The 26,889-nt window shown below is 48.0% G+C and overlaps 1 protein-coding gene and 1 non-coding gene across 2 annotated transcripts; both read right to left on the bottom strand.

Annotated features, from left to right (window-relative positions):
• Window positions 1-493: 493 nt before the first annotated feature.
• LOC135897815 (uncharacterized) lies at window positions 494-10,087 on the bottom strand. Its single transcript, XM_065426519.2, has 2 exons — window positions 9,484-10,087; window positions 494-1,317 (listed from the first exon to the last, which is right to left on the bottom strand). The coding sequence occupies exons 1-2, from the start codon at window positions 9,955-9,957 to the stop codon at window positions 646-648; spliced, it is 1,146 nt and encodes a 381-aa protein (XP_065282591.1). The 5' UTR covers window positions 9,958-10,087; the 3' UTR covers window positions 494-645.
• An 11,939-nt stretch (window positions 10,088-22,026) lies between these two features.
• Window positions 22,027-22,217, bottom strand: LOC135897831 (U2 spliceosomal RNA). Its single transcript, XR_010563164.1, has one exon. It is a non-coding gene; the product is annotated as a U2 spliceosomal RNA (small nuclear RNA).
• Window positions 22,218-26,889: the final 4,672 nt, after the last annotated feature.

Below are 26,889 nucleotides of genomic sequence, written 5' to 3'. Positions count from 1 at the left end.
GTTGAAAGTGACTTGAGTAGCATAGCAGCAGTACGTCGACTAATTCTGAAATGGTTAAGATGGCGACGAGGAGTCTGCGTTGCAATGTGTGGGGTGACTGAAAGGCAGCGGCATGGTCTTTCAAGGGGCACTGCCCCAGTCGCTCATCGTAGGTGTCGTTACGGCGGCATCCAGAAATGGCGATACTCTGGGTTGAGGCGCCGAAAAAGGCATATTGACTTCGGAATGTGTTGATGAGGGGGTTTATAGTGACACTATTTTCATAAGAACGGCTGAGGTTGATCATGTGCCCTTCCTGGACTTTTTTTTTTCGTTCCTTATGACTTTCAAAAGATTCGGGCGGTTGCGCTGAATTTTCCCACGGATGTAGCAGGCATTTCCAACACAAGCTATCGAAGTCCAGCACTCGGCCTGTCGACTTCCTCCCACAGTTAATGTTCCCTCACGAAGGCTGATTTCGCATTCAAAAGTAAGATTAGGCCCAGCAAAAACATTTATGACTGTTACTCGTCTTTAATAATCAGAAACCAAATTTCAAAGAGAATACACAAAAAAGATCCAACTACATCTGCCCTACTTTAATCAACGCCGTGCTCCCTGGCAAGTCATCGACGCTGTGAGACACGAGCGCCAGCGGCGCTTTGTTCAGGGGCTGCGGCCACGCGACTTGCGGCCAACGTAGGCGCAGACACACGCCACGGGCATCTCCTCGAGCGTGTCGACGTAGACCCTGCCTACACGGCGCATCAGGGTCACTGGCCGGCTGACCTCCAGGCAACGGTAGCCCCTCCGCGAACTGCAAGGGCTACCGGGGCACATGCAGCGCACGGTGGTAACCAGTCTGGGCAGTCGGCGCCGGTCGAAGCTGGTCAGGAAGCGGAAGGGGCACGTCGAGCGGTCCTGCACCGCCGGGCTCGTCTCCAGCGGCAGGCAACCGCGCTCGCGCAGCGTCAGCCTGTCCGAGTCGGCCCTTCCCGCCAGCGGAGGCGGCGGCAGCAGTGGTAGCGACGGCGGGGGCGTCGTTGTCGTGCGGTTTGTGCGGTTGGCGCGTGACAGCACCACTTTGACCTTGCGCAGGGTGCCGCGGCTGCTCTTGCGTGGCCTCATCACCGACTTCCTTGGGGCCGTGCGCGGTCGTGGCATCACCTTGGTCTCGACGCCAGAGCGACGCTCCTTGTTCCTCAGGCGACCCTCTTCGGTGCACTCCTCGGTCGGCTCCGAGGCAGGGCGAGCCGGCACCGAGGCTGCCGGGATGTCGTGACCAGGCACCAAGGACGTCTCGGTAGACAGCCGTGGTGGTGGCTGCAGGACGCTGGCCTGCAGGCCGAGACAAGTCATTTATGGGGACTACCGAAGCTCTCTTTTCGACTGAATACAATAGTTATGGGGCTTCCGTGCAAAGTAGCGCAGCGGCCTAGGAAGACAGAACAAACAAGTATGAAAGTCAACCACACGTGCATACGGTTGACTACCCCAGGCAGGGGGAAATGAAGTTAAAAAATGAAAATAAAGAAATAAAGAAAGGAGAGTGGAAAAAGCACTAGCAGTGCGAATACGCGGGGTTGCCCATCACGCCTTCAATGGGTAACTGAGGCCATTCTATTTCATAAGCTGAATGCCACCATCCGTTTTAAACCCGCGACACGTGGGGCCATGGTTTAATAATCTTTGCCTCTGAAAATTTTCGAACTAGAGCTTTTATTGCTAAGTGAAGGAGCATAACGTCTTAAAGCGATGCATTGGCTATGAAACGCGTCGTATTTAAGAAGGCTCCATATTAATTGTGATCCCTCTAGAACCGTTTTTCGAGCACCTGAATCTATCTGCACGAGTGTATTTTCACTGCGCTTCCAATAAGAGTGTGGGCGCCGCAGCTGAGAATCGAAGTCATGACGTCGCGCTGAGCAGCAGAATTGCAAAGCCAGTGGGCCACCGAGGTGGGCCCACGATAAACTTCATTTGCCGCGAACATCGGGTGCTCATTTTCGAGCATGTTTCCTTATGGCGGTATTTAACTAGGATGTAGTCCAAAGTGGCAGTTCTGATATAACTGCCACTTTGAACCACATCCAAGTACATTATCGGGGCATTAAAGTGAACCTAAGGACCTATCCGGAAAGAAAATCAGTGATGGATGGTACCAAGATTTGGTAGCAAAAATACCTGTGTACTTCGATTTAGGCGCGCGTTAAAGAAGCCCGAGCGGTTCAAGTTAATCCGAACTCCATCACTACGGCGTGCCTCGTAATCAGATGGTGGTTTTCACACGTAAAGCCCCATAATTTATTTTTTAATTAGCTCTGCATAGAGGTCTGTTCCAGTAGGGAGAGAGGGCGATTTGTATAGTGATTAGTACAAGGCTTCGCCACACCAAGTCGAGACAGTAATATGTTACGCCCTACTATTAAAGCGAAACATTCTTTGCTAACCCTCCTGCGCCTCTCTTAGAGGCCGTGGCTGCCGCCTGCAGCTGCTGCTGCGCGTGAGTTTTCGCTGGATAGCCCACACTCGACACATTGCATTGCCATCGTTGAAACGAGGTATGCATGAGACAGGTACTGCAGTGGAACTCCTCGTTCCCGATTCAATGATGATGATTATTTAATGACATTCCCTTAGAAACGGGGCGGTGACAAATAGCCACCCAGGCTGCCTGATTTAATCACGTATGCTATACATGTTTTTATCGAGCATTTTGTATCATCTCCATAATGTTTTTCTTTTCCTTCAAACTCTAGCTTGTACCGCTAGCTACGACTGTAAGAGATCGGCTCGTATTGATCTCTTCCCTATTTTTTTTCATCAACACTCTAATCGTCTCTTGCTTATCTCGACTGTTGACCGTTTGACGCTTCCGTCCACATTAAACCCAAGCGCTTCAGGAAGGTGTACGTTGCCTACGGTTCTCACTGGGTGAATCCCTTCGCATTCCATTAGGATGTGCTGAGTGGTCTCGAAATTATTGCTGCAGCATAGACATGTCTAATTTATTTCCGGGTATTTGCTCCGGTATGCTTTTGTCTTTAGGCAACCGGCTCGAGCCTCAAATAGCAAGGCACTGCCCTTTGTGTTAACGTACAGATTTTCCCTTTTAATTTCTGTCTTCTCATTTTTGTAGATATCCATGGTCCTTTTTTTTCCCGTTCTTTGTATCCAATTAACTGCCTCTGTTTCTCTCAATTTATTTTTGATGACCCTCGTTGGTTATTTACAGTTTTAATTGCCCTGTACTTGATGAAGGGAAAATGAGACATCCACCCAAACGTAGAAAATTGCTACAACGGAAACCCATACGGGTTCCTCGAAAGAAGAGCCTCGCAGTTGAAGATTTTCTACAGATTTTCTTCAACTGCGAGGCTTTTTTTTCGAGGAACCCGTATTGGTTTCCTTTGTAGCAATTTGCTACGTTTGAGTGGATGTCTCATTTTCCCTTTATTCATCTCTTCTCCACCTTGCGGGCTTCCGGAAAGCTATTGCGCCAATCCCTGTACTCGTTTGCCAGTTTTCTTGACCTCTTCCTCCATTTTGTTTCCTCGCTTTTCAAGTACAGATACGTGTGCACTTTACCTGCCCATTTATATTAATCAACGTTCCTTAGTCTTTCTTCAAAACTAATCTTTCTCTGTGCTTCTCTGAGTTCAAAAGAGGCCCAACCCATGTCAACCTGCACTGTCTCATTTGTGGTTTTACCGTGGGCTCCGAAACCCAATCGGCCTGCGGATCTTTGGTTAACTTGGAACCCAGACAAGATACCCGATTTTAAGAATAGAATGACATTTGCGAACGTTAGCGGTGGCACCATTACTCCTTTCCAGATTCCGCGCGCCACCTCGTACTTATTGTGGCCCCACAGTGCTCCATGTTTCATTACTGCAGTCATTCCGCCCCCCCTTTATTTTCAGATTTTCTTGGTGCATGCTTGAGTAAGTCTTTCCTTCGTTCATGTATACGCCGAGGTAGTTATGTTGCTTGACTATGGGTAGACTTGCTGTTGAATTAACACCACGTAATTACTTGTCTCTTCATTAAATATCATAATTCCCAATTTCTCTGTGCTAAACTTCAGGCCCTAGATTTGTCGGTGCGCTACCACAGATATTATCAAGTGTCCGTAAAGCTCTTTTATTGTCCGCTACTAGCACTATGTCAACCACATACATCAGTCCAGGTAGTTTCTGTTGCACCATTTGTCCATTACGCATGTAGGATAAATCAAACCCTAATTCGCTGTTTTCCATTAATGTATCTATGTCCTTAACATAAAGGTGGAACAACAAGGGCTTCCTTGCTTCAGTCCTTGGTGTATTCCCACCACTTCATTACCTTTTCAACCTTCCAATTGAACTTGTACTCGGTTGTCCATCTATATCTCCCTCAGTAGCTCCACGAAGTCGTTCTCTATGCCTTCGTACTTAAGAATATCCCATAACAGTTCCCTGTCTACGTTGTCTTAGATTGCTTTAATATCTATAAAAGCTATCGATAAAGGTATATTTTGAGCTACTGAAATCACTACGCACTGAGTTAGTGCAAGCATGTTATCATCTAAGCGTCTGCCTGGCCTGCACCCATTCTGCGGTTCCCCAAGTAAATAATTTTTCTCCACCTACTTCGACAGTACCAATTTTATGGCGTGCGTTGCCATTCTATATATCACCGACGTTACCGTAAATGGCCTCTGCGAGCTCGTCTTATTCTTATCACCTTTGCAATTGTAGATGAGGTTCATCTTGCTTTCACACCATCCAACCGAATTTTCTTCATTCTAATCAGTTGCTCTATAACATTAGTCATCACTGCCTTGCTCTTTGGACCGAGATTTTTAATTAGCTGTAGTGGGATTTTATCGGGTCCTGGTACCGTGTTATTAGAGACATTTTCTTCTACTTTTGTTCAGTAAAAGCTTTCTAGCTAAATTTTCATCTCTCATGCTTCTCTGTTGCTGCTGGATCTGTTTGAGTCTGAAATACGCTTTCTTTCGTGCCGAAGTTATCCCTAATAACATCTGTGATGTACCGCAGCGCATTGTCTCCTTCGTAGATGTTACCGTCTTCGTCCCTTGTAGCCATTTGGGAATTTTCATTTGGAGCTCCGAGTGCTCTTAGAGGGTTCAAGAATCATTTTGGGGCGCCGTTGTCTCTTTTGCGAATGTGGTGCACCCCACGTTCACTTGCGCATTTAATTTTCTCTTGCACGAGCTCACTCACCACCTTTTTCTTTTTTCGGTATTTGTTACATCTAAGGAGCCCCTCTTCTTCGTGTGAACCCAACTTTTTGGCTTCTCGATGATCCCTAGACGCCTGCTTACGTTGTTCTATAGCTTGCTTTATTTCCTTATTCCACCTCGTACGTGCTGATTGTCCAGTTGTGTGCAGCATCACTGACTCTGCAAACAAAATTTCATCACGTACGTGGGGTATCTCTGGTTGTTTAATGGATAGTTTCACGCGTAGACATCGCCGGAAAAGAAGAAGCTGATCGGCTGACTTCAACTTGCGCTCATAACAACTGTGTCTATCCTGAAATTTTTTGCAAGCTTGACGACGCCTGTGTGCTGATTCATCGCCATCTGCCCACGCAGCATCCAGACTGCAGGGCGTCGCAGATGAGACGTTCCCGCCCCGTGTTCGCGGTCGAGGCTTGCCTCGTCGGGCTAGAGCGCCACTACTCAAGCTAAAGGTTGGCTGTGTAAACGTGTGCAAACGTCTACACAGCCCTTTGCTTTGTTCTCTTCTTCCGCGGCCGGCACATCATGGAGAGAAATATAAAAAAATGACTACTGCTGACGTTTCCGCTGCTGCTTTCCGGCGTGGTGGTTTCGGCTTGCTGAGCTGTTCTCGCCTCGGAACCAGTGTCGTTCGCGGTGCTCGCATCGAAGTGTTCGTATCGAAGCGTGCACTCGATGGACGGATGGATGGAAGGTAGGAGCGTCCCCTTTGAAACGGGGTGATGGCAGTTGCCACCATGCTCAGCTTTTTCTTTTTCTTTAACTGTGTTGTATGTTATTAAAATTCGCCATTTTCTTTTAAATACTTCTTCCTACACGTTTAACCTTATGTCACCTCTCTTATTTTGAGCCACCAATCCTCCAATCGCTTTTTGCTAATTTCCACCGCATATTTATTTGCATGACTATTGTTATCTCTGAACCCTAGAGCCCCAGGAAGCGTGACTGTGCCCGCGTCGACATCGGGATGGATACCATCACATTTTAGTATGAGGTGTTCTATTGTTTCTACAAATTTACCACATACAGTACGTGTGTCTTCTTCCTCGTTAAATTTCTTTTTATAGCTCCGCGTTCTAAGACATGCTGACCTAGCTTCAAAGAGAAGGCCACTGCCTCTTGAGTTATCATAAGACGCTTCCTTCCTGATCTGCTGTTTCCATTATCGATATAGTTCAATACTATGCTTCTTTTCCATTGAATTTATCCAATTTTTACCTTCCGCCTTTTTAATCTGTCGTTTAATGCTCTGTCTTTCTCCGTCCTCGTGTCTGGCGTACTTACTGGTTACCTTCCTAGTTCTTTTCCGCCATTGTGAGTCAATGCTCTTTCTGTGTACGTATTTAAATACCTTAGCTTCCCACCTGTTATCGTCCGATATCCTCAGGTGTTTGTCGTATATGATTTTACTCTGAGTCTCCGGTGCTTCGAACGATGCCCAGCCCATATCACCCTGTACTGCCTCGTTTTTGGTTTTCCCGTGGGCACCTAATGCTAATCTTCCAACAGCTCTCTGATTTACTTCTAGTCTCGACTGAACCTTTGCCTTTAAGCACAGGAGCGCATTCCCGAAAGTAAGCCCCGGCACCATTATTCCTTTCTAAATACCTCTCAGTACTTCATACCTGTTGTGGCCCAACAATGCCATACGTTTCATTATCCCAGCATCTCTTCGCCCTTTTGCTATGAGAGACTGTTCGTGCTTTTCCGTGTACATCTGCTGTTTGTTTATCCATACCCCGAGATATTTGTATTCGGCCACTCGGGGTACTTCATGGCCTTGTATTGTAAGCTCCTGATCAGTTGTATCATTGCAGATCGGCTGCAGGATGGCTGCGCCATCTAGTAGTCATGGCTCACACTATTTGGCCCTCAGCAGATGAAGGTAGAGGGGGAAATCCGGCCTGCGCATGCGAGTCGTTGGCCGCTCGTGTAGAAGGCGAAAGGGCCGCGACGCGGAGAGCCGTGATGAGGCGGGAGACAGGGCACCGGAAATGATGCCTTCACGTTGCGCATGCGTGGCGCCGCCAGGCAACCGCGAGGACGGTCGCATCTGCGCCTCTAAGGGGAGGTAGGGTATCCTCAAACCAATGGGGCACAAAACCAGCTCGCCCTTTTCGACTCCTATAACTCTGGTTGCGTTCAAAGGTGCTTTGCATTGCAGATGCTCCTCATTCGGGGCATCCTTGAGCGAGATGAGAAGGTACACGTGAACACTACCTCCTAAGCTTCGCTGTATATATATTTCAACAGGGCACGTTCGATTTGCAAGATTTTTCTTTTCAAACATGGTTCGAAAACACAGTGCCAACATTCGTTCGGTTACGCTGCTTGTCGAATTTCGTTACTCGCTTTATGCGGTGAGCTTATTCAAAACGCAGCCGTTTGTACTATTGATTTTTACGAACTCCAACTTTCAGGTTCTTCAATACGAGTGCTAACGAGCATCCCTTTTCTTATATCCGGGGCCACTGTAGCCGCTGCCCAATGTTCTTCAAGAAGGCCCCTAAGCGCCTTTTGTCGAATCTGAATCTTCATTATCTCTGGAATTTTTCCTTTTATCTCACCATTGTGGTCGGAGGTGGGACAACGCAGCCCGGGTGATGGTCGGTCAGCGCGCCTAACAATCCTGCAGTTCTTTCTCGTTACTTCTCCCCACTACACCGGTAAACGTATAATTTGTAATACAAGGCTGAAAGGAAAAGTTAACATCCGCATGAATGCAAGGCAGGCCAAGACGGGAATATATTCTTAATCCAAGACCACCATTTTGTCGCGCAAATTACTGCAAAAAATGTCTCATTCTCACTTGCTAGAGCGATTGCTCCGGTCGGAAGGTAGTGGAGACAGTTATTGGGCGATTTCCTAGGCTACGCAATGATCTGTGCTCAATCGCCAGACGAGGAGCAATTCAACCTTAGTTGCGAAGCCTTCTTTCCTAGGAGTTCGGATGTGTTTCCTTATAGTTTCCTGCTGCGTTTAGGTGGGTACAATATTTTACTTTGATGAATTTATGTCCACCGTACACATTTCCGCGGAGCTTATTTGGCTATTCTGTGGAAGGAAATACTAGATAAATACTAGGTTTTTGCTTCAGTGAGGAATGCAAAATGCATCAATACGCAAAATAGTGGAAACGCGACAAAAGAAGGATGACAGTGTTCCAGAGTCCTTTTGAGTAACTTCAGTCATTATTGTGAGACACTGGAACAGCAATTCGTTGCTTTACCAACATGCATGTTTGTAATTTGGCGGTGTGCGGACCTGTCCTAGCGCAACAAAAGGCGAATAAGGTGCTGCTTCCTCCTAATTTCTTTTTTGTCATTGACGTAACACTCTCCTTTTTCATCGATTACATCTCGAATATGAAACACCAAGGATGCAGTTCTAAACTATGTTTCGACAGCATTTGAAAGTTCCCTTGCCTGGGTGATACAGCGCCTGAACGTGGCGTCATGGAACGTCGGTTACTACATTGCATCCTGCGCTTTCCAACCTACCAAAATGTCGCAAGTCAGAGCGCCCCAAAAAGTTCAGTGAGACAAAAACACGGAGACAATTCTTCTGAGAAAATTGGTTTCAAAGTAATCTTCTTTTCCATGATGCGGATTTTAGGGAAATTCTCCGCTGAAAATGGGGCAATTCGTAGTCGCCTCCGCAAGGAGCTTCTTTTGTTGCGTAATTTTTGAAATGCGACACTGATACATTAAACGTTTCTTTTACCCTCATTGTTGCAGCGTTTCGCAAAGCTATAAGAAAAAACTCCGTGGTGCGCTCATAGTATCGCGCACCCACGGAATTGCGCTAGTGATATGCTGGGCGCTTAAGGAAAGAGACAAATACTTATTAGTTCTGTCAGCACGCAGCGCCTCGTCTTGACTAGGCAGCAGTGTAATGCGCAATCTTCTGCGCTTCAAGGGAGTCACTTATCTGCGGAGGAAAAGTGTTCAGTGCCTTTGCGATCACCTCGGATTTCAAAAGGGCCTTTCACTCGCAACACAATAAATGACGACCGCCGCCGTTTACGTTTATCTCACGAGGAAACTTGTATGAGTTTAGCGAACAGGGGACGGAATCCGTTTCCCTAATATCAGTTTCAGTGCACGCTTATTTAAAAAATACTTTCCCCTCAAATATCAGTGAAGTCATCCTCCCAAATTATGCGGCAAAATTACGACAAGGCAGTGACCTCAACGGATGGACCGACCACCCCATCGCTGAACTTCTTTGCTATTGTAGACTAATACTCTTCTCACCACGTCACCACCCATCGTCGTTGGCTCTGCAGTTCTGTGTCTTTCGTCGTCTTGGAAGCTGCCGTGGCGTTTGTCTTTCAGGAAAGGCAGTGGCGAGTCCGGATTTCCGCTAGCGTTGAGCACCTCGTTGGTACGCTCCGTCACGTCGCTCTCGGTGGCGAAGTCGGATACGCCGTGTCTTACCACGATGACCTGCGCCACCGGCTCTGCCAGTGGGTCGGTGCTCCAGGTCGACTCGGAGCCGCTGATGTTGTACTCGGGGCTCGCCGCGACACCTTCAGCGAAAGGCGAGGAGGCAGCCGCGCGCAGCATTTCCTGCGCATCATCGGCAGCCACCGTAACGTGTAGGGCCAAAGTGTCCGGCACTGTGGTGTTTTTGGCTGACCCGTTGTTGTTAAAACGCTGAATTTCACCGCAGCCTCCTCCGGTCAGCACTATCGGCAGCACAATGCCGAGAAATAGCATGACGCCCATTTGTCTGTGCCCGTGACCGTGACAAAACGTCGGAAGCGCTTCCGCTCGTTACCAAACTGCAGACGGACTGCACTCCTACAGCGATGCGTTCGCACTGCGATTCGTTGCCGAGACTGCGCGAATCGGGGCGACATCCGAGGTTGCCTGCGACTGGTGGCGGAGAAAGGATACGCCATGAAACGGGAGACAAACGTTCCCGCCGGCGCAGACGCCGCTCGGGATGATGCGAGACCACGTCGCCTTTGCCGAGCGGCGAACCAGTCAGGCGTGTGGGAAGACGAGCGGAGTGAAATAATGGCAGAAAATTTGGCGGCGTGAGTTCTATGCAGATGTGATAGACGCCAGACGCAGCAAGCTCCTTTCAGTCCAACTGGAGAAACTAGGCGGTATTGTCTAAATGACGCCGTGCTCCTTGGTTGTTAAATTTACTAAAAACGCAGCCGCGAACAAGCAGGTGATGATATCAAATAACTCATTCAATATTCTTAATGGATGGTGGTTTCCTAACTCCCTGAGCCACTAAGTACAGGATCTCGGGGGCCGTGTGCTTCAGTGTTGCACCCACGAATACGGTCAGGTATAATCTGTGGTTCTAGTACGTTGTCGCCTGAGTCAGCCACTCAGCTGTCGTTATGGGAGGGGCAAATGCAGTGAGTAAGGGGATTGAGGAGCAGTATGGGGAGCACGTCCAAAGTACAGGCGTGAGCACTTTTTTACTAATAACTGTCTACCTATCATTGCAACCAAATATCCCGTACAAGTAGCGCACAAGCTGAAATGTTCGGCTAATTCAACACGCCATTTTTTGCTTGGCATGTGGAAAGCTATAGGAAGCAATTTATCGAATTCGCTAGAACGCTTGGTGAAGCACGCACGCTAAAAGATGCTTGGGCGGAATAATTGCCTGCCAAGCATGCCAGGCTTACCGGGCCTGCTGCTACACCCATCATCAACACTCCTTCACGAAAATGAAAGGACAATCTTACAGGCTGGCAGTTAATAAGATACGTATAAGTGACGCTACTTGTGTTTCTGATCACGCCACTTATGCAGTTGTGTCATTTTTCTGATGTCAGAAGAACTCCCCTTGCCTCCTCTCCCTGCAGCTATTCCTAAACGGACGCGACCTTCTAGCTTAATGCTCTCGCTAAACCGTATGTTATACGAACTATGCGACATTGTTACCCAGTCGTGACAGGCTGTGTCCGTACACAGATTATAGCCAACCTGAGATTGTAGCTCTAACCGAGACTTGGTTGAGCTCTGATATCATTGGCGCCCAGCATATGCGAAGCATGGCGTAGGCAAAGAAAGTTTTGCTTTAAAATGTCGGCATCGGTGCTTGTCATTACCTTCAACAGCAAACAACTTGTTCAAGTATTGGGCTACCGAATAGCTCCGAGCGCTATTAAACAACATGACGAAATAAACGATGCTGTAATTCGGCCAAGTAGGTGAATACTGCGTCCACTTATGCGGAATACAGTGAATTTCTACAAAGTTACAGCAGACTGTCTCATGCTGCCAGGTAAAAATATTCTTCTCGTGACTTGCGCCTTCCGCTCAGCATCAATCCTGCAAAATCATTGTAGGTTATGTCACCTGGTCGTCCTATTCAAAAAATTGTGCTACATGATTATCAAGAAAACCCTTTGTCTAATGCTGAAAGTTCAGTTACATTTATTAATTTCTTTGTGTTTGCTTAATACAGCAAGATTTCTGTACTTCGTCCTTTTTTACGGCTTTAGATTTTTCATTATGAAACCTGGGGGCCTATAACGTAAAACTATTCCAATATGTTGTTATTCCAATCTCCTGACGTCAAACTTGCGTAACGACCGACGCAAGCATCGGGCGATCACCCGCAGGGTTGTCTGAACAGACGAATCAAACGCACTCCTCGTTCAGGGGAGGTCACTTTTGTTTGCTTGAAGAACGAATAACATTGCCTACACTGAGCGGCTTGTCTTATTTAATTTGCTGACAAGAGGCGAGGAGCACGCTCAAGTGGAGAGGAATTCGATGGGGCCGAGCCGCTGCACTGAAAATCAATAACCGGATGGAGAGGGTGGTGCCGGCGTCTACGATTAATCCGCTTTCCCTTACTTAGTGTTGTGCCATTACCACAAGCCCGGATTCCGAATCTGCAAGATGCAGAATCTATCCTGCGAGCGCCCTAATTCTCCCTTCACAAGTCAAGATGCTGAGCCGTCAGGCAGCGGTGTCCTGCGGGAGAAGCCTCGGCGAGCAGCGTGTTTGGACGTGTCAGCGTGTGCCAGACAGCCCGGCGCCGCACCTCCCTTTGCCTGGAGGTCTCCGCGCGCGCGAACTTTGAACCGGGTGGCCAGCGCGGTCGCTGGTTGGACCCCTCGGACGACCGGTTGTGTGCTGACTTTGTATTGGGCCGTTTGAGTGACAATGGTTCTCGGGGATTATAAAGCGGCGAGGAGGCCGCCTCGAAAACAGGATCCGCCGACCCACCGGGAGACAGTGTCGCTCCCGACTGGGGGGAGATGTGTCACGCGTTTTCGCCGGACGTCGTCGTGCGAGAACAGTCGCGTTTGTGTGAGCACTCGGCCCCAGTGCCGACCCGTTCATGTACTGTATGATAACCTGTATATAATGTATAAAGTCCCTTTTGTTATTCTCATCGACGCCAGGCTCGGAGTCTTCGCTACCAACGCTCTGTCACGAAACGGGTGACGAGCGCTACGGGACCACAAAGCCGTAATCGTGGTGCAGCGGTGCAAGTTCGTAACACTGGTGGCACCGGTTGGGTGTCGTAACACTGGATGGCAGCTACGGGATTGACCGGCATCAGCTACCTCGGCGCGGTGAGTGCCTGAAGTTTACCTCAAACACCAGACTTTCTCTGACACAGGTTATAGTAGCTTAGGGAAGGATTTGGTGTTGCATTGTGATAACCTTGTGTGTTTCAAGCCTAGTAAGAGTGTTTTGAAAACCAGGGGATGCTGAGGGGGTAGACAGGGCAGTGTGTGAAATACTTGCATATGTCTTACTAGTAGTGTTATAGTAGCGTACGGCAGGTATATTCAAAAAGGGTAAACAGCAGGAGGACAGTGTGAACGATGGAGAAGTACAAGGTGAAGGAACTTCTCGAAATTTGTGAGGAGTTGGGCATTGAGTTGGGCTCAACCAAAAGAAAGAATGCGATCCTTGAGGTCATGAGGACTGGGGACGTAACGGCTGAGGAAGCCGCAGAGGCCTTGGCGGGTATCAATGAACGTCGGGAAAGGGAGGAAAGGGAGAAGGAACGTTGCGAGCAGGAAAGGAGAGAACAGGAACGTCGCGAAGAGGAAAAGGAGGAAAGGAGAGAACAGCAACGTCGCGAGGAGGAAAGGAGAGAACAGGAACGTCGCGAAGAGGAAAAGGAGGAAAGGAGAGAACAGCAACGTCGCGAGGAGGAAAAGGAGGAAAGGAGAGAGATTCGTGAGCACGAGCTTAAAATGAAAGAGTTGGAGATCCGAAATAACTCGCCGGCGCCTAGTCTCACTTTTAATGTTCCAAGAATACGCGATCAACTTCCACCCTTTGTCGTCGGAGAGGATATGGCCAAATACCTCGTGAAATTTGAGCACGTGTGTGAACGGAATAGCATTGAGCGATCCCTTTGGGCACAGAATCTGTTAGCCTTGCTTCCTGGGGAGGCATCAGACGTAATAACTTGCTTATCGAAAGAGGCGTTTGAGAGCTACAGTGATGTGAAGGAAGCGCTACTGCGGAAGTACAAATTGTCGCCCGAAGCTTTCCGGCAGAGGTTCCGGTATGCAAAAAAGGGTAAGGAGTCGAATGTTGACTTCGCGTTTCGTCTAAAAGCCGACTTGGTGGAATGGCTGAAGGGCGAAGAGGTTTACGACGACCGCGACAAAATTGTCGAATGCATCGCGTTGGAGCAGTTCTACCGTTGCATTGATGAGGATGTCCGGCTCTGGCTGCAAGATAGGCTAAAGGATGTTAAGCTAAACAAGGCAGCAGAGTTAGCGGAAGAGTATTACACACGCCGCAGCTTGCACAGCAAGGCAGTGCGCGTAGAAAAAGCTGATAGGAGAGATTGGTTTTCCGGGAAGCCCGACGAACGGAAGCAAATCACGCGTCGCGAGTTTCGGGACGACGAATCCCTTACCAAAGAAACTGTAAGGGAAGGACAGAATGCATCTCAGAATGATGACGATGGTCCGAAACATCGAAACGAAATGACGCGTTCTTTTGAAAAACGGAAACCGTTAACCTGCTACAATTGCAAAAAGCAAGGGCACATCGCTGCAAGCTGCCCAGAGAGAATTGCTTTTGCAACGATACAGGAAACTCACAAAAACATACGTCTATTGGAGCCCTATGTGCAGGAAATTAAGGTAAACGGCAAGAAGTGCCGAGCACTGCGGGACTCTGCAGCAACTATGGACGTTGTTCACCCGTCTTTCGTCTCCTCGAGTGACTTTACGGGAGAGTGCGTTAGGATACGGCAAGTGGCCGAGAAGGAGAGTGTCTGTTTACCGATCGCAACGGTTATCATTGAAGGAGAATTTGGGAAACTTAACACCGAAGCCGCTGTGTCAGCCGCCCTCCCGGAGCAATTTTCCTACCTCTTCTCAAATAGCTCGGAGCAGCTGCTGAGGGATCACGGCAAATCATTCTTTGCCGACGTGGCGTACATGGCCCCCACGCGATCCAAAGCGCGCCCGCTGTCGAGGGAACTTGACTTAGCGTCGGTGAGCCAACAGCGGTGCGGTACAGGGACCGATCAGGGTAACTTGAGTGGCGAGCAGTCACGGGAGAGGCAGAGCTCGGAGGCTGGCCTAGGCGAGCGGGTCCTGGAGGTGAGTGGGAGTGACGCGTGCAGTGCTAGCCGCGATAGAGACGCGACGCCGCAATTAGGCGACGCGGGCTCCACACTCGCTCCGGTTTCCGCCAGCTGGCAGGAGCAGGCTGCAGTTGAAAGGGAAACTCGGATTCGCGAGCAACAGGAAGATTGTTCACTAGCCGATCTGAGGAAGAGCGTCAAACGGGGAGTGGAAAAAAGGAGGGTTTCATTTGGCAAGGAATCTGGCTTATTGTACCGCCGCTACACGGATAAGCAGGGTCGCCAATATAAGCAGCTTCGGATTCCGCGAAAATATCGCCGGGAAAAATGAATGACCTCATTTGCTTCCTCAGAAGTATGTTTTCGGTCCAAGTGATTTCAAGGGGACCGTTCTATTTGTAATTATTATTGCTGATTAATAATTGTTTCTATTTTGGTGTGTTGTTAATTTGAAAACTGATTGTTTGAGCCTTGTGTGCTAGATCGTACACCTGCCTCTTGTTGCAGCGGGAGCAAAAGGGGATAGCAATTTAGTTAGGTTGATTTGAATTATGGCCTTGTCTGGTGTTTGACGGGAGACAGAGGGCACTTGTTCGTGTTGGGTGTTGCCTTTTGCCGGTCGGTTTTGCAAGCTGCAGAACGACCAACCGGGACCAGTGGCGAGAAGCAAGGTCTTAGGAACGACCCGAGCGGAGCTGGTCGAGGTGCCTTGGCGACAACGCGGTGAGCAGAGCTCCTGTCCTGGCGAGTCGGACCTGGGCACGTGAAGTTACCTGGCGTCCCGACACTGGACGTGAACTTGGACGAGCCTGACGAACGTGCGCGCCTGGCATCCGAGCCACGTGGAGGCAGCTCGTCTTCCCGGCGCCTTATCTGAGGGCGGGGATGCTGTTGTGCCATTACCACAAGCCCGGATTCCGAATCTGCAAGATGCAGAATCTATCCTGCGAGCGCCCTAATTCTCCCTTCACAAGTCAAGATGCTGAGCCGTCAGGCAGCGGTGTCCTGCGGGAGAAGCCTCGGCGAGCAGCGTGTTTGGACGTGTCAGCGTGTGCCAGACAGCCCGGCGCCGCACCTCCCTTTGCCTGGAGGTCTCCGCGCGCGCGAACTTTGAACCGGGTGGCCAGCGCGGTCGCTGGTTGGACCCCTCGGACGACCGGTTGTGTGCTGACTTTGTATTGGGCCGTTTGAGTGACAATGGTTCTCGGGGATTATAAAGCGGCGAGGAGGCCGCCTCGAAAACAGGATCCGCCGACCCACCGGGAGGCAGTGTCGCTCCCGACTGGGGGGAGATGTGTCACGCGTTTTCGCCGGACGTCGTCATGCGAGAACAGTCGCGTTTGTGTGAGCACTCGGCCCCAGTGCCGACCCGTTCATGTCCTGTATGATAACCTGTATATAATGTATAAAGTCCCTTTTGTTATTCTCATCGACGCCAGGCTCGGAGTCTTCGCTACCAACGCTCTGTCACGAAACGGGTGACGAGCGCTACGGGACCACAAAGCCGTAATCGTGGTGCAGCGGTGCAAGTTCGTAACACTGGTGGCACCGGTTGGATGTCGTAACATTAGCCTGCGGTGGCTGGTCCCGGCAGCATGCAACGGAAGTTTAAGAATGACGCTAAAGCGGATCCTCAGCCAAGAATAGTTGGCAGAGCGGGGTCGTAAACGTGCCGAAAGTGCTCGAAACCCTTACACGGCCCCGCAAAGAGTTTATTATACGCAAATAAACCCATGCTCTCCGGCAGGTGCGAGCAGCCAGTGCCTGAATGATCGGCGGCAACCACCTTTTTATTCGTTTCGGAATGGGGCAGCCTGCGGCTATTGAGAAGAAAATTCAGTTTTGTTCGGCATATTAATGTATCTCTAACGCGTACATGTCACTTTGACACGGTGAGTTCTAGCGGTTTTGTGACGTCGCATGACAGGCAGGTGAAGTGGGTGCAGCCCGAAAACTTTTGACCAATAGCCGAGAGTTATGGCGAAAAGGCGCCGAATCAGAAATAACAATTTTTCTTTTGCCCTGTCAAATCATGCATAATCGGCGTGTACACGTCATATCAGATGGGGAGTTATCGCTGTTTTCGTGGCGTCGCGTGACAGACAGGCGAAGTGGGGGTGGTCGAAAAAAGTTTTTACCAATCGCGCAGGGCTGATTGCAGAAGTGGAATGGAAAAGTTTGGAATAGCTTTACGTTAAAGCGCCCCTATACAGAAATGCCATGGGCGCCACCAGGTTAATGGTAAGCTATCTCAAACTTTTCTTCCGGTACTGAAAACATCAATCCAAGAATATTTAAATCCACGGTAAACGTTTCTAGTCAATTACTGTGCAATCTTCTTCAACAACCTTTATCTTCTGGTCAGCTATCTGTTGGCTAGAAAATCGCGAAGGTAATCCTAGTATTCAGAAGCGCTAAGAAGCACTCTGCAAAAGACGACATCCCTATACCGATTTCTCTAACACGTATCTGCTGTAAGTTACTGAAATATATCACAGCGACACACGTATCACATTTTTTTTTCAAGCAAGATGAATTTAGAAAAGTATATATCATGTGACAACGCATGAGATGCTCACGCGGAACAGTTGACCGCGTGAGCATCTCATGCTCACGCGGTCAACGCCGAGCTCCTGGCTAGCAGCTAATCCCGCCTGCTCAAACGACAAGACCACCTCCACCATGTAATTACTTGAATAAACTGGACAACACTTTACCATGCACGAAAACCAGAAAATAAATTATTTTTGCATATTTCAATTGAGCCAATATCTTAAAGAAATATACAAATTTCAAGCTAGTCATTGCTTTCAAGGAGAATTCACAGGGCCTAATATTCTTCCTAGCTCTAGTAGTTCTTGGGAAATAGAGCCCATTCTACTGAAATAAATGTTCTCCTCTCCATAACGTGGACATTAAAAGAAAATGTGTTCCATAGTTTTTAACGCACCGCAGTTATCACAATAGGGGCTGGTCTAGCCTGTTTGCATCAACATAATCATCTTTGTCGCACCTGCACATACCATGTTCATGTAAATTATTAGAGCGCTGCTCTTAGGCGCCGGTTCCTGTAAATGTTCCTGCGGCGAGCGTTGGCATCGGCCTCGGCGTAACCGAGCGAACGAGCACAGCGAAAGATGAAAGCGAACGCGGATCGCAGTGGGGGGGGGGGTGCGAGGAGGAAAACGGAGAGGAGGGTGCAGCGCAACTAGGAGGCGCGGCGGAAAGAGGAGGATGGTATGGCGAAACAGGTGAGAAAAGTGGAGTGCCGGCACGACCAGGCATACATCCAACGCGGAAACAAAGCGCTGGCGTAGGCTTCGGACCCACTGGGCACGCGCTACTCCGCCTGCGGCGCTCCGCCTGCGCCTACTCCGCCTACTCCGCCTGCGCCGCCTCCGCCGTGCGCGCGCGTGCGTGCGTGCGTGCGTGCGTGTGTGTTCCTAGCTCGCACGCACGCACGCACGCACGCGCACACACACACACACACACACACACACACACACACACACCAGGTCTGATTCGAGGATATTGGGAGCCTGAATTAATAACTCGCATTTAATCCCTTCTGACTCTGAGGCTGGCCAAATCTACTTCGGAGTTGCACTTGCGAGATATGCACTTTCTCAGTTGCTATAGCACGCAGTCCGGCTAAAGTAGTGTCCTCTGCGGGTGTAAAGGCAGTATATATCGATGTGAGGGCATAGTCTAGGGACGGCGTCACTGAGCCTTTGTCATTCATGCTGGCGTACGCGTATACTAGTGTGTTGCGTTCCGCGGGTGTACCTCGCTTTGCAGGTGACACGTTGAAGTTAGCGTTTTCGTCGGCATTGACACTATAAAAAAGAAAATGAGTGAGAGGGCGGTAATAAGCCAATGAAAACCAGTTTTTACGAATGACTTGTTTTGAGTTATGGCCTCTAGGTCATTTATTACTCTATTTGAAGTAGTAACTTAGCGCGATAAAAACACGGAAACAAGAAAGGTGGACAAGGACAAGCGCTTCATTATCCGCTTTTCTTGTTTCCTTATTGTTATCGCACTAAGTTACTACTTCAAATATGGACGACCAACTAGCCCAACAGTCACCTCTTCTAGAATTCGTTTATTACTCGCCAGACATCAGTGTCTATTCTTTACCGGTGGCGCATCCTTTGATGCTACAAAATCAGGCACTTGCGTTGCCTTTTTCAGTGGAGCAACAGTGTCATATTACCGGCCACCCATAAGGTTGAATAACAAAGGGATCTATTCAAAAACGGCGCAAGAGAGAGATAAAGGTTTAATGAGAGGAAAAGTGGAGCGGTTGGCCAAAGGAGCGTGTTTATGTTTTATGGCCTGCTAGTCTACACTGGGGTAAAGGGGAAGGAAATAAAACGGGAAAGTAGAGGACCATGAGGAGGGATGGTGGAAAAAAAATGCTGTGTTATAAGCACCTGCTATCCGATCAGTCCGATTTGATCCGTGTCTCCGACAACTGCACAAGACACACACTATCTATGCGTACAGCACTATACAAGGTGTTTATTGTTAGCTGTAACAAATTTTTAAGACTTGTCTGTGACAGATAGCACAATTCTAACCATTTATCGAAATGACCTGATGAGGCCGCCATTACTTCTATAGGAAATCAGAATGCTCAAATGAATAATTAACATAATTACGCTAATTACTTTCTAATTAATCGCTTTACGGCACCTATTTCACTTGACGAATTCTAGTTAGTCAGTTCGCCAGAAAGTATGTTCGTAACTTGGAACGAAGAATTCTCAGGAGTGCGCCAGTTTCGAGATATTAATTTTGAAAGTGTGCGAAGAAATGCATTGGCGTCCCACCTACGTTTCTTAAGAAAGCGCCGTTTTATGCATGAAGCACTAATGTAACTGGAACACCAATGCCTTTCGTCGGACACATTGAAAATTAAATCTCGAAATTGGTGCAGTCCTGAGAATTCGTTCCAAATGGATGCGCCTTGCGAACTCGCCGGCTATGATTCATAATTCCCCTGACACAGTGCCACCTGCAGGATTTGAAGGGCTGCTTCAGAGTCTCAGTACACTGCCCACTTACATGGTGATTCTTGTTCAAATATATCCGGCGCGCCGGGTAAGTGGGAGTCAAATGAGGTATAGTTCAAAAAATACGGAAGAACACTTCTCACGATGACTGTAGACGGTAATGCAATTAGCGTTCAAGCAATGTAGCGACACACCGTATTGCTGAAGCCACTTTATTTAAGATATGTATATAGTGGTCATTCTGAGACTTCAGTTGCTTCGGCTGTACGTGACATGCAGTCTCGGGTATCGGCCCACTTTGCATGGCACACGCTTGCTAAGATCATTGATGAGCATGACGGCATAACGATGAGTGTCTGACGGCGACTCAGTGGCTACAATGGAATGACGAAGAAGCAATGACGTCGATTGAACGAGAAAGCGGTAAACGACGATGGCACGATGATAACGGGATTACGATATTGAAATGATGATCAACGGTAAAACGACGAAAGCGCTACAATGACAATAGGATGACGACGAGTGTATGACGACAATGGCATGACGACGATGGTATGACGACAACCACATTACGAAGCGAAAATGGCGATGACGACACGACCACGACGGCATGACGACGACGCAATGAAGATGATGGAATGAAAATGGCGGTATAATCACTATTCAATAACGACAGCATGATCACGATAGCCCCACGAAGAATGAATGACTTCGATGGAACGAAGAAGGCCAACTGGTGACCATGGAATGAGGTTTCTCGAGTGATGGCGATGGTAAGATGGCTGGGTGACGGCGGCGACGGCATTACGACAATGATAGAATCACGAATGTTGGATAACGATGGCTTGTCGACGACTGCATGGCAAGAGTCGAATGACGAAGTCAGAATGAAAATAATGGAAGGAGCGACGGTAGGACCACAACGGCATTACGACGGCAGCATGAAAACGAATGCATGATGACGACTGTATGACGACGACAACGCAATGATGACGATGGTCTGACAAAGATACGAGGACAATGGAATGACGCGGACTGTATGACGGCGATGGCGTGATAACGACTATATTACGAAGGCTGTACGACGACGACATGGCGAGATTAGGATGACAAAGCTGGAGTGACGACTATGGAACGACCATGGCGGCATAACGACGATGGTATGGTAAAAATACATGAGGACTGCATAACGACGATGGCGTGATGATGATGGTTTGACGATGACGGCATGACCAGAGTCGGATGACGCAGCTGGAATGACGACGGTGTAACAACCACGACGGCATCATGCCCACAAGCACATACTTAGCGGCCCGAGCTGGTGGACAACTTGGTTCGCTGGGTCGGCGCAACAGGTGTGGCGACGGTGGTGTGACGACAGTCGAATGACTAAGGTGCAATGACTACAATGGAACGACCGCGACGACATTATGACGAAGGTATCACAACGAATGCATGACGACTGTATGACGAATATGGTGTGACGGCGACGGCGTGACTAGATTTGGATGACAAAGCTGGAATAACATGGAGAAGGCGTGACGACGATGTCATGATGATAGTCAGATGACGAAGCTGGAATGACGAAGATTGAACGACCCTAACATCATCACACCCACGAGCGCATAACTAGTGTCTCAAGCCGGTAGACACCTTGGACCGTTGCGTTGGCTAAAGATAGATAGATAGATAGATAGATAGATAGATAGATAGATAGATAGATAGATAGATAGATAGATAGATAGATAGATAGATAGATAGATAGATAGATAGATAGATAGATAGATAGATAGATAGATAGATAGATAGATAGATAGATAGATAGATAGATAGATAGATAGATAGATAGATAGATAGATAGATAGATAGATAGATAGATAGATAGATAGATAGATAGATAGATAGATAGATAGATAGATAGATAGATAGAAGAAACGCGGGGTCCGCCACAAACGAAAAAATCTGGTGCGCGACAGCTAGCAGGACACCACAGCTTTCTTGTCAGGACATCTCACATACATTTACAATGCGTACCTGTTCGTCGCAGATGCTTTCCTGGCGTCAGTTTCTGTACTGCACAGAACAGCGACTCTAGCAAAGCACCCAATTCTCTGCTGGCTCATTTTCTTTCTCTTTTTTTTTACAGCGAAGCTTTATATGTCTAGGTTCTTGAAAAAAATTGCGTGCGTCTGTCGAGCCTTGTAGGTCGAGAATTTCTCCCTTTCTCCCCATACGTGGGCCGATCCCGAAGGTAGTGCAATACCGGGCTGACCCACGGCGGAGTTGAAGCAGGCTTTAAGCACTCCGCCAACTTGCAAAAATAATAAGAAAATAAGTTTAATATCCTGGGCCCAAATACAACCCATATCAAATATTAAGCTGATAAGAACAGATACTATACTTTGAACTGCATCGGCCATGTCTACGTTCACACCGCCCTGTCTTTTTCGGCGAATAGAAAAAGAAAAATATACAAGCGAGAATCCAAGCCGGTCGAAGGAACTAAGCTATATCAAGACGTGTTCGCTCGGTTTTAAACGTACCAATACACATCTTTTCGAGAATTAAGTGAGAGAGAAATGAAGTTGACCAAATGTTTAATAAATATAGCACTAAACTTATACTAGATAGGATAATATATTTATGTACATTTATCTACAGAGAATATACAGGGCGTTTCAGATAACTTTAGCCAGAGTTTAAAAATATGCCGGTGCACTCTAAGACGACGCGACCAAGTGCATGTTGCTCACTTTTGTATGCAGCGTGTCACACTATCTTTTGTATTTTGCTTAATTAGATAGTTAGTCAAGATTAGTTAACGAACTTCTGAAGCAACGAACCTAGGAAAAAATTCAAATTAGAAAGTTGCAGAGTGGTTTGCAAAACGTTCGAATAAACAGTTTCTGTCTTTTCATCTATTAAGTATTAGTTTAAGTATTAAGTTTTTCAGCTTACTGCGGATGCCCGCGAAATACAAAAAAATACCCCTTGACATGCCCGCTTGCGCAAATTTCAGAGAAATTCTAAAGCATTTGAGCTTGCGTTCCTTCCCTTGAGAGACCGCACTTAGAGCGAGGAATAGAGTCGGTATGGAAGAGCTAAAGTCCCCGTTGGGATTGGCGGTAGGTAGGAAATAAATAAAATTAATAAAACGCCGAACAGCCGGTCGAGGCAGCAAACTTGGATTTTTGCAAAATGTCTGTACAAGTCCGCCGTCTTTCTGTCTTTTGTGAACGGCAAAAGGACTGGCGTTTCCTTTGATCATTACTTGACGAAGAAAAAGTAAGAAGAAAGAAAAATTTAATTATGGGGTTTAACATGCCAAAACCAATCTCTGATTACGAGGCACGCCGTAGTGGAGGACTACGGAGATTTCGACCACCTGGGGTTCTTTAACGGGCACCTAAATCTATGTACACGGGTATTTTCTTATTTCGCCCCCATCGAAATGCTGCCGCCGCGGCCGGGATAGGAAGAAAGGCGCTTGAAAGAAAGGCAAAGAACGAAAGGATACTTGTTTGCAGCCCGTGGTAACCGCGGAGATAAGCGTTTTTTTATCCAACCAAATCTTATATAGTGAGTGATTCAGCCACGGCTACGTACGCAAGAGGGCGGGCACTATTTTGCAAGTCGCCTGTTTCTCACTCGCGCTTACACGTTGTGGGCATGCTCTATCTACATTTAAAGAACAGGAACGAACCTTAGCGCTAGAACTTCGATAGTGTCAGATGATGCAAGTTTCGCTCACTTTCGGTGACCTGCTGTCCGACTTGTTTGAACAGATGTTTCGAGGGAACTTGCGATCGTGATATCGTAGTCATCATCACGCGACGCGTATGATTATTTGATTACATTCGGGAATCGATGAGACAGACAGTCCGAAGCAGGGCTGGTTTTTGTATTAGAAGCCTTTGTCAATATTACGGCATATGCAGTTCGCAATAATATAAAGGCTAGCACCTCCGAGAGATTTTAATGTGCCGTGTCTCCTGACCCCCGGCTGTTCTGAAGACTGCATAGACGTTTTGTTAGGATGGGCTTTCGTAAGCTAGTAGAACGTGTTACGATGGGGTAGGTGAACCTCAGCTATTAGGCGACCGGCCAAGGCCGCCTGATGCCAAAGGATCGAGCAGTGACGAGACGTTGTCCCTATGTCCATAATTTTTCGCCACCTTCGTTCTTTGCGCCTATTATTCGCGTCCCCCCGCCTCCCCCAATTTTTTTGTATCCATCACCCCACTCCCCTTCTTCAAACTATTTTCCGTAAATCACTGTCACACTCTTCAACATTCACCGGGTTGATGAACAGTGCGGTGGCCTCTGACCATTCCTATATTTCAGTTTACTTTTTCAAGGCAGCGCCGCTGTGTGAACGTCGCGGCCATTCATCCAACTCCCTTGGCACCTCTTTGTTATGGCTGTTCCTTAGCTTCCCCGTACCCCTGCCCTTGATATATTTTGCAGTGCGCCCATCAGCGTTCAGTGGGTCTTCCTTTCTTATCCCGTTTATTTTTTATTTACTTTTTGCGCTGTTTTCATTCTCAACGCGTACAAAGTAGCCCAACAACAAGCCCTCCTCAAATTTATTTATATAATGAAAGTCAGAGACAAGGGCAATAACAAAAATGGAGGGAGGGCTTATACTTGTCGTTTTCGCCCCCCCCCCCGCCCCCTGGTTACGTCAGTGGGGCGAATCCTGCTAGAAACTGTTACGTCATGTACGTGCCCAAACGTCTCGAAGAGCTAGTCAGCATCGAAACAAGAGAAGTATGCGTGTGATCGTAGCGTGGGCCATATTTCCAAAGAACTAAAAAAATGCTTTAGGAGTCAGGCCATATACAATTCGTTTGCTACCTTTCAAAAAGCCCTGTGATCCATGTAACATGCTCATATCGCTTGGCCTGCATAGCCTTTGGCACAGTAGGCTGTGCGACAGGCATGTGAATCACCGTGAAGCACACGGTCTTTGATTAGGGGACCTGCTGCTTACGTTCAACGTTTGTGTGCAGATGAAGAATCACCGCCGCACTAGATGTTTTTCAAGTAAAGCTTGTAATAATTGGCTCTCAAGTTTCGGTGGCGTTGTGGTCACGCAGAAAAAACAGTTGCTCCCAAAGCAGAGCAGCTGCGGGAAATGGCGGTTTGATGAGTTGACAGCTGCGCCGGCGCCGGAGCGTGAGTCATTAGCAAATGTTCCAGCAGCATGGGCGCCCACTCACGCCAGGTGCGCAACCAATCAGAGCCGTTTCGCTTCCGCGGGGGAGGAAAAGGGCAGGAAAGGGCTTCACACGTGCTGCGTCGGCTTCGTTTCCATTCAATTCATTCTCGGAAAACGGGTGGGACGGCAACGCGTTGTGCGTTGCCGTCCGAGGGCAAAAGAGAGACGAGTGGCAAAAGAGGGCAAAAGAGAGAGAGAGAGACGAAGACACGCGTAACACTGATTATTACTGATTGTTTATTGATGAGAAACCTTGCACATGTATATAAGATTAGCTGCTCATGTTTACTGCATTCACATTTCCTCTAAAAAGATCAAGTTCCCTTTCCAATACCATGATTCATGGTTTTCACACAGAAGAGATCCCCAAAGCTAGCTATCAGTTCCATTTCAATAATCTCCCTGTCACTAGCTGTCGGGGGCACGTTTGAGCTGCACATCCGTGCATGTGTCAAAGTACCAGCTAGTCACCGGTCGGGACTTTAGTAGTTCCATGGAGGAGTCTGCTTCTGACCGTTGCCGTAGTTCCACACGTACACGTGTTTCCCCGGGCCCATGCTCCTGCAGGGAAAAAATAAGTTATACCTTGTGACCAACCGGTAACCCAAAAGCATTGGAAGAGGAAAGCCGAGATTACTGATGCTGGTTCCTGTAGTCGTGCAAGATGCGAGATGCGCCTTCGATCTTCAAACAGCGCGTTCCGCCAGCCACTCTGCAAGCCCAATGCCTTGGTTGATAGGGTTGCCAACGATCCCGAATCGGACGGGACAGTGCCAACTTTTGAGTAAATGTCCCGAGTCCCCACTTGATCCAGTAGGGATGGCCAAATGTCTCCGCTTTCTTGTTCTCCAGTTTTCTTTTCTTTTATTTTATAACAACATATTAACTAGACTGCCTTCTTATAAGATTGACAGCTCAGTTGCACGATCTTGCATTTTGTCTTCTGTTGCACTGGCATAAACATTGTCAAAGACATAAAACCAGTTTCGTTTTTGTCGTGGTTATATTTCTGTTGTAGGCCCTTACCGTTGACAGTACCTCTTTCTGTAGCCATGTTAGCTAGTCAACTATATTGAAGTTTTCTTGTTGTAAATCTAAACTCAGTAGAACTAAACATATTTTGTGCAACTTGTTGCACGTAAAGACTGGTGGCTACTGGCACTAAGGGCCCACTTACGCTCACACCACGAGCCGCACCGCATTACACGACTGCCGCACGCATGCAGACGCGCGGTAAACAGCACCTGTCGCACACAGGCGCACGAATTTCGATTTACACAGTGGGTCCGCACAAGCAGTGGTGCACATAGGTTCACCCGGTATATACCCCAGACGGCATTTGTGCACGCTAAGTGTCGTGACCCATCTCTGGATAAGGACCGTATTTATGGCAGGTGCCTACGAGTTTTCTGTTAGGAGACCGAAAAAAGACTTATGGTAACTAATGAGAGTGAACTCTCTGCCCATTAGACAATCACGGAATCGTGTGACGCCGTAAACCGGAGCCAACGGCTTCCACTCGATCTGGGCGCAATTCTCCGCGAGAGTCAGTGTTCGTGACCGAAATCTTAGCGCTCGATACTTTCCATCAATTTGACGGAAAAGAGTAGTTCGTACACTATAACATTGTCGCATCGCATTCCAAGAATTCCTCTTCCTTAGAATCGAAGTGCGTCTTCGCCTTCTGCAATGCATCTTCCTTTATTGCTCCCCATGACCGTCTCTTTAAGGTATCCAAACGTCTACATAAGAGTACGAGGAGCGTCGAAATATCTGGCAGGGATTTGTTGTAAATTGCTAACCTTCAAATGAATGAGTGCAACTCCGTAACGATCTGAACAGCCGCAGCAAACCTGACGATTAGTTTTTTT

The sequence above is a fragment of the Dermacentor albipictus genome, chromosome 1, assembly GCF_038994185.2.
Source record: "Dermacentor albipictus isolate Rhodes 1998 colony chromosome 1, USDA_Dalb.pri_finalv2, whole genome shotgun sequence".
NCBI classification, from domain to species: domain Eukaryota; kingdom Metazoa; phylum Arthropoda; class Arachnida; order Ixodida; family Ixodidae; genus Dermacentor; species Dermacentor albipictus.
This window is presented reverse-complemented; position numbering and strand designations above follow the sequence as displayed.